The sequence below is a fragment of the Nestor notabilis genome, unplaced genomic scaffold, assembly GCF_000696875.1.
Source record: "Nestor notabilis isolate BGI_N333 unplaced genomic scaffold, ASM69687v1 scaffold2575, whole genome shotgun sequence".
Lineage (NCBI taxonomy): Eukaryota > Metazoa > Chordata > Aves > Psittaciformes > Psittacidae > Nestor > Nestor notabilis.
This window is the reverse complement of record NW_009930471.1, coordinates 6,139-14,727: the sequence shown is the minus strand read 5'-3', so window position 1 is coordinate 14,727 and position 8,589 is coordinate 6,139. Positions and strand designations below refer to the sequence as shown.

At 38.5% G+C, this 8,589-nt stretch overlaps 1 protein-coding gene across 1 annotated transcript in view; it reads right to left on the bottom strand.

The window, feature by feature from the left end:
- CPNE8 (copine VIII) overlaps nucleotides 1–8,589 on the bottom strand; it is a gene marked incomplete at its 5' end in the record, with an annotated part of 57,357 nt that overhangs the window by 46,510 nt on the left and 2,258 nt on the right. The window contains one exon of the mRNA XM_010015398.1: nucleotides 1,156–1,219. Coding sequence (XP_010013700.1) covers nucleotides 1,156–1,219 — 64 coding nt within the window. The remainder of the gene's footprint in view (nucleotides 1–1,155; nucleotides 1,220–8,589) is intronic.

The following is an 8,589-nucleotide window of genomic DNA, read 5'->3' as shown; positions in this document are numbered from 1 at the left end:
TTCTTTCTTCTGGCCCCCCTCTCCTTCTCCCCCCCCCTGCCACATCCTTTTAGTGCAGTTTGAACTGCTGGAACCAAGAATTCTTCTGTAGGGGCTGCAGAGGACGGGTAAATTCTTGTGCTAAATACATCAGGATTTTTCGATTATTTTCTGACATGCAAAATTGCATTCTCAAGGAAACAGATGCATAGGCAAGGAAGGGACATTAGAATTAACTTTAAAAACTCCAGTGAGACATGAGTAAGCCTCATTCCTTCAGTGACTGAAACCAGCAGTTGTCTGCTCCTGCTGCTTGTAAAGCAAGTGGTTTAGTAGCTTGCTACTAAGAGTCTAGAAGCTTCTAGAAAATGAGGCTGGAACATACCAAATACATGACAAATGTATGACAGATGGTGAGACAGTGCAAGAGATTGCGTGAGAGGGTGTGCACATGAAGGAGTGTGACGGAGATTGCAAAAGAGACTGCAAGAGAGGGAGATTGAGTCCCAAACTCTTTGCAAGTTCCCTTCAGTGATTTTGAACTAGTCATCATGTATGCAAAATTCGAGTGGGGTGAATCTGGAAGAACATCTGGACTTTGGAAGGCACCTAATATTTGTCTTCATTAAAAGGGAAAGAAAAAAACCCTGTTCTGATTATGGATTTTATGACATATTTGTGATTTTTAAATAGTTTGTTATAACTGGGATACAAATGCTCATCTTGGAGGATAAACCCAGAATGTCAGGAAAAAAGTGCCTCACCATGTCTGTCCCCTTAACCAGCCAAATTCCCCACTGCCTTTTAATTATAAGGTTAAAAATCCCAAATTTTACTTTGTTGTTCATGTAATGTCAATATTCCATAATGGAAATATAATTCCATGGCTGAAACAAATAGATCTTTGTTAAAAATCGGACACTAAGAGATTAAAATATGATTGATTACTTGGGGAAATAAAGATTAACGATTCATCTAAGAATCAAAACCTTGATGCTGTTTCTTTTTTCTGTTGCTTCTATCTAAAACTAAGAGTAACCCATAGGAAAAAAGTACTCTAAATGTCACGTGTCACATAATGCAAATTTCTACATCATACTTTCGAGAATGTGGTGCTGTGTAAATCACAAAATCATTATCAATTAATTTTTCAAAAAGGAATGAACACACACTTACTCGGCAACAGCCTAGCTCCTCTGCTGTTACTATGACTGTCCCACATTTCTTCCCAGGAATTCCTCTGCAAGAAAATACAACATCACCTCAGTTACTTGATATCATTTATGAAAGTTACAGCTGACACAGATAAACACAAGAGAAGCTTTCAAGTCACAGAACTGCTGACATGCTATACAATTTCCCTTTTTGTCACTTGTCCTGTGTAAAAAAGTTGATTTATCCTAACTGAATTGGTAAATAAGTTGCATATTTATTCTACCTAGCAAGAAACAGATCAGTTTCATTTTTAAAGGAAGCAGCAGAAAAAGCTTAATGGAATGAAATGACAATACCAGAATTCTATTTTCTTACTTACTGATTTGTGAAAAGCATTCTTATGCAAATTTTCTTTAAGTAAAATACCTAAAATATATTTAAAACTATACACCAGCCTGAAATGTTTATGAAGACACATAATCATCTCACCATCATACCAGATATAGTACTTGGAACATAAATTATAATTCAGCTAGACAGCCATTAAAACCATGCTGCTAGAACACAAGAAAGCACAAAATAGATCCTTACCACAAAGAACAATACAGGAAAAGAAAAGCCACACCTAATCTGACCGTATTCAGTGTCAGCAGCCTTTTTTAGAGGAGAGAGGGAAGTGGCAGTAATAATTCAAACATTCAGATGCAACTTTTTGCATTATGCTGTATTATAAATGAGAAGTTTGCAATATCCTGACGTCTACTAGTGGGTCCATTAGCACACACCTTGGGGATTACTTGTAGATCATCTTTTTCAAAGCTAATGCTATTTATTATGCTCAATTTCAGTTCAGAATTTTAGTTTAGATCTTGAATATAATTAATGATTTGAATAAAATTACTTTCCAAGAAGACATTAAGGTAAAATTGCATTTTAAAACTGATTGTCTTTCTTTTTTTCTAAAAGAACTAGAGGGCACTCCTGTTCTTCTGTTACAACAAAATATTAATATAAAATTTACTATTGTTCTCATTTTGCTTATTAGTTTCCTTAATCTTTTTGAAATTTTGTACAATACTCTACAACTCTAAGTTAGACTTAGTTAGACTTACCAAGACTGTGGTATAATAAAGAACTGGTGAAAAATAGTTCTTAGAAGCAGATAAAAGTTTAGAAATTATGAATACAGGAGCAAATCCTGATGCAAATTTCTCCAAGCTCACTGAAACTCCTGTTTAGAAGTTGATGTTTAAGTCTATAAGGAACACACAAAGGAATGCTGCTTCTTTACTGCTGCAATCATTTGTCAGTAATCAGAGGTACACATGACTGCTCTCCTGGACCTCCTCAGTGTTACATGGTAAGCTGTATTTCCACTGAACCCACTGAATTTCACACAGAAAACAGTGGATAGGGAAACTATTCAAGGTTTTGTTGTGAAATTTTAAATGACTATTCATATACATACAAAACTTAAAGCACTCGTCTATTTAATGTGGTATGACGTAGAGTACAATACTTTAAGACCAAATCAGAGAACTTTCTTCAAATAACAGGAAAAGTAATCTGGGCATTCCAAATGTTACATGGTACAATTTGCAGTTTTATCAGCTTCTTCAAGTCATAAAGTTTTATATCTGCCACTCTTCCACAGCTCAAGAGTGAAAATTACCCATTTGAGCCTCTGTAACAATAGGATATTGAAATTGAAATCTCAGATTTTCAAAGGATGAAAAAGCTGCATCTTCTCTCTTAAACAGTACTGCTTGAAGCTTCAAAAACTTCTGAAATGTCATAGTAACAGCAGTATAGAAATCACTTAATTGGTGCTACTGCCCAACCCCAAGAGATACATATGTCTGGAATTATTACTCTGAAGGATTGGGGAAACTGGAGAGGCAATGCCCTGAAGATATTTCGATGGGTATGTATATGTAAAAAAGAAGAAATTCTTGGTTGTTGAGTAGATGTAAACACAGGATAGTAGTACCTAAAAGCACCTGGGGTAAGCTTTGGCTTCATGTACCACCAAGGTTCTTACGGACACATGCCTTATAAGGGAAGGATAATATTGCCATGATGGCTGGCACAGAGATGAAATGCTTATTGAGATTAGCACAGAATTTCTCTACAGAACAAAAAGTTCTCATTATTCAGGAACTAAAAACTCTACCAAATGACCTCTACAGTTTGTGACACTATTAAGTATGATCTTCGAATGCTTGTCTTGAGACTACAAGTATAAAAAAAGTGCTGGACCATTTGCAGACACTAAAGAGTTTGTTCTCTTACGAATTCCCTTACAAAACATTCATTAAGGAAAAAATCCTTAAGTACAAAGTCAGCACCCAGAAAAAACCTTCAGTGGTCATAGATCAGCCAAATGGTGAGACCTTTAATTAGCAATAATGTCTTCTGTGAAAATAACAAAATAATTTTAAACTGCTCCTATCACTGTATGAAAATACATTGCTTAAGAGATTCAGCATTACAGATCAGTCTTTCCAATCGCCATTGGAAATACAGACTAGTATTACCTTGGAGATCAGCATGTAAGAATTCTACCTGTTTAAATCAAGAATGCAGTGCCACTGCCCATCTTCTTTCACTTTAAGTAATAACTGGTACTGAGCTGCCATGGAATTGGTTCTATAGCACTGAAGTGACAATACAGAACTTATGTTTAGGCAACCAATTTCTCAGGGTAAATTTCTGTGGAAACCCTGAGGGTTTATGGGGTAATAGTGAAACAATCTGTATTGTGTAGCCACTGTCAACTCCAATACTCAGTGCTAGTTATCTGACACTCAGGTACAGAAAATGTGCCAGTCTAAGTGTGAATAGGGTGCAAACTGAATTAAAGAAGGTAAAATGTGAGGAAGATCTACCTTTCAGTGGGTCCTACTGGTTTGAGCTAGAACCTGCAGGTGTTCTACAACAATCACCTCTATTTGGACAGTATTTGAAGGAGCAAGTGACTTGACTGTTAGAGGAACCAAAGAGAAAACCATCAAATGGAAGGTCCTCATCAATATATGCATGTCTCTAGATAAGATACAGTGTTGAGAGTAATTATTGTCTTAGAACAAATGATTCCATGATTGAGACTCCACACCTGCATCACCTAGAGAAGTTTGAAAGGACCCTCTGAAGACCATTTGGGCTTTAACAAGGATGGAGAGGAATTGGTGATAAAGCTGGAGAAAGATGAACATTTATCTGGGAATTCAAACCTGAGAGGTTAAACAGAGCCTCCAACTTTGCAAGCTGAAATGGCAATGAGGCAGAGGAAGGAACATCTTTCTGATCATTAAAACGTTTAGTCTTATCCCTGAATTTACAGAACCTATCCCTCTGGCAGTCACAAACACAGGTAAGAGGATAGGACAAATATATAGGAAGTCCCAGTTCCAGGGTTCACATGTTTTTCTATCAATTATGTTCACAGAAAGATGACAGGAGAATGAACTTTCCAAAATAGGCCAGCTGGCTCCAGTACAGCCTCATTAGCAAGCAGTAGCACTCAGATGTGAATAACTAGCATGTAATGCTCATTAAGCTTTGCAATGTCTCTGTCTCCTCATTAAAGGGAATCCCTACAGGAATGCACTTAGTAGATTCTGAAAGAAGTATTGCTCAGTTATAAATGTGGCTAGCATCTTCTCTCTAGGAAGATAGAGCATGAAAATATCTAATTCTGAATAATGCTTGGGAAGGTGATGCTCTGTTGAGAGAAGAATAAAGCTGTGTCATTTCTGGAAGTAGATACATCTGTACCTTGTCCTTTCATGATAACACAAATGAGGCACACAAGGGCAGTCTGAGTAAATCTTACACATGGAGTTTGTCTTGCGAATTCGTTTAATGAATCTAGTAACCCAATAGGTAAAGAGAGTAAACATTACTGTTAAAATGTCAGGTTCTCCATTTCACCTGCTTTGTATGACTGGATTTATTTTCTAAGTGAAATAATCCCAAGCAAATGTTCATCTCTGTACCTGGCCAGTTTTCAAAATAAAGGGCAATGCTGAAGTATGTTCTTGAACAAAAATGCTCTTAGTCAAGGATAACAAGCCAGCACGCTTCCATTCTGGGAACAAGAGTCTTCTGTGGCAGACTGCATTGCATTCAAAGCCCTTAATAGTGCTAGAAACATAAAGGGATGTTCAGGACGCATCTGCATACCTGCCAAGACCAACTAATATTAGGTTCATGCCCCAGAGGCGTAATCTGCTGGTGCTTGCAAGGCCAATGAAACTGCAAGTCATGAAGGCAATGAAGAAAAATGTGTGTGTACATCTTCACTTTTGTACTCACCATGATGGTCAGTAGAAAGGTATTTTCCAGTCTGCCTGACATACCACTGGCAAACCCTCTGGGCTTGAGATGATCTACTTATGTTTTAATGAAGAACAAGAGTATCCTAAGGGAATTTTACCTGGTGATATACAATCTGACTTAAAGTTGGCTAGCTCATGGCAGCAATGGAGTCTTGAAACTCATGAGTCTTTTGTAAATGTCCAAAGTGGATAGATCTGAAGTTAAAACTTTGAGCCTTTATAATTTTCATTTTCAAGGAATGTCACAGCTTTCTTGAATGACAATCAGAGAATGGAATTCAAGCTTCTCAAGCTGCTTAAGTACAAAAAGTGCTACTTCAGTATAGTAGCTGATTGGGACTAAAACAGCACTGGGCATTCTCTTCTTCATACATCCACTGGCAGAGAATAGAAAAGGCAGAATGATAATGAACTTCAGAAATACCGTGAATAGAAAAAGCTCTCTGATCTCAAGCCTCGAACATCTAAATCATGTGAATGTGGACTTAACTTTGTAAAAAGAAGGGTAAATTCAAAGTAGGAACCATCCTTAGGAAGAGAAGACACACAATATTGTCAATTGAATTATTGTTATATGAATATTAAGAGACATTAAACACATGCCTATAAGCAAACAATGCTGAAATGCAGTGTAATGGTTTAATGAATTAATTAAGACAACAAATGTCTCCTAGTCACAAAGGTATCCAGACCTCAGAGTGAACAATCGACCAGGCACAGCTGTCTAGCCACAGCACTGTCAAAAGCACCAATGACAAAATAAAACCTGACAAAATAAAACTGGGAAGAGCTGATAAAAAGTCACGAACACTTTCTCATTAAGGTTAACAAATACCCACCCACACCACATATGCAAAAAGGAAGTTGTATTTCAAAACCTTTCAGGGGAACAACTGATTGGGGTCCATTTAGTAACTGCCATACAACATACCAGAAACCAGACCTGAACAATGATTGTTTATCCAAGAGAAAAATGTATTAGATAGGCCCATACAACTGTGAAATAATTACAGGACCTTTCTTCACTGGTATCTTTTCCTTTCCTATTACTCACATCAGACTTCACTTAACCTGTACCAAGTGATAACAAACTGCTGAATGGATGATGTTTAATTTACGTGTTTAAAACAAATTTCAGGAATTTTCTCAGAAAAAAAAAAAGAAGTGTAGTATGCTGAACAATTTACCACTTTTCAGAAAGAAAAAACTATAAAAGACCTTCAAGAAATCAGTAAGATTTGTTTTACTAAATATGTCAGTCTCTCCTGGGATGGGAAGTAGCAAGGGCAAGGTATTATTTGGGCTCCCCCACCTGCCATTGTGCCTCTCTTCTCCTTTGTTTGCAGAAAAGCTTTTTAGTCACGTAATCTAAAACACCTCTTCTGTTACACCACTTAACTATACTTATACTCAAGGCTATTTCCTGGACAGCCTTTTAAAAGTTTAATATCCAGAATGGGATTAAGAGGAGAATTGCAAAACACTGTTGTTCAATAACCACACTATTTCCAGAAGTAAACCATTTTGTACGATTGTATGAGAAATCTGATCAGCTGAGTCCTCATTGTTTGTTTGTGTGGGGATTACTGCAGGAGCTAGATTACAATTAGAAGTTTCCTACTGTTCCACAGTAGCCATAATCTATTAAACAGTAATTTAACACTCATAGAACCGATGCAATCAATCTTACGGTTTTAGAGGGTTGGGTTGGGTTGGGTTTTGGTTGTTGGTTTGGGTTTTTTTTTGGGGGGGAGGATTACCTTTTTTTAGTCTTGAGGTTTTTATACAATATTTATTTTATTGCAGACAACTTGTCATTAGTTATTGAAATTGAAGGACATTTTAAAAGTTAAAGTTCATCTGTAAACCTTGATGACAAGAAGAAAATTACAGAATTTTAAAGTACTTTTTTTGGGTAGCTTTTCATGCTATTTAAGGAAGTGATACAGTGAAGTAGATTACTTCTAAGATATGTTAATGTGTGCATAGATGTGTTTTTAAGTTTAAATAGTGTGTTTCTAAGAGTTTTCCTGAATTATGCTGCAGATACTGAAACCTGCCTCATCTGAAGAGTGAAATACCCTTAAAATGAAGCAGTTCCAGGGTTCACAGTCCCACCAATACAGAAAAGGAAACATGCAATGGTATTAATAGAACTGTTTATATATAGGACAATTAAGCCCCAAAAGGTACTGGTGTAGTCCTTGGGAAGAGAGAGTGAGCAGGGCAGGAAAGGTTGTGGAGGGGGCAGGGAGTATTGCTAAGGAATTGCCATGAAGACCAAGCCTGTAAATACAGTGATCAGGTGACTGAACTATATTTGGAACTTCCACAAATCCAGCAAACATGTTTTTCTTACCAACCTCAATTCTGAATATAAAGAGAATATGAATCATATTGTTAAAGGATGTTGCAGCAGTAATGATCACAGCACTGTACTGGTTTTGCATGGCAAAGTTTTGGTAGCAGAAGGGTTGCAAGGGTGGCTTCTGTGAGCAGCTGCTAGAAGCTTCCCCCTTGTCCCATAGAACCAATGCAGCTGGCTCCAAGATGGACCTGCCCCATGCCAAGGCTGAGCCCATCAGCAGTGGTGGTAGCACCTCTGGGATAACAAAGTTAAAAAGGGGAAAAAGTTACTGCGCAGGAGCAATTGCAGCCGGAGAGAGGAGTGAGTATAAGTGAAACATCCCTGCAGACACCCAGGTCAGTGCAGAAGGAGGCAGGAGGTGCTCCAGGCACCGCAGCAGAGATTCCCCTGCAGCTCGTAGTGCAGCCCATGGGAGGCAGGCTGTGCCCCTGCAGCCCATGGAGGTCCATGGGGGAGCAGATCTCCATCTGCAGCCCAGGGAGGATCCCAGGCTGAAGCAGGGGGATGCCCAAAGGAGGCTGTGACCCTGTGGGCAGCCCACATTGGAGCAGGATCCTGACAGGAGCTGTGGCCCCATGGAGAGAGGAGCCCACACTGGAGCAGCTTTGCTGCGGGACTCGTTACCCTGCAGGGGACCCACACTGGAGCAGTCTGCTCCTGAAGGACTGCACCCATGAAAGGGACCCACACTGGAGCAGCCTGCTCCTGAAGGACTGCACCCATGGAAGGGACCCACACTGGAGCAGT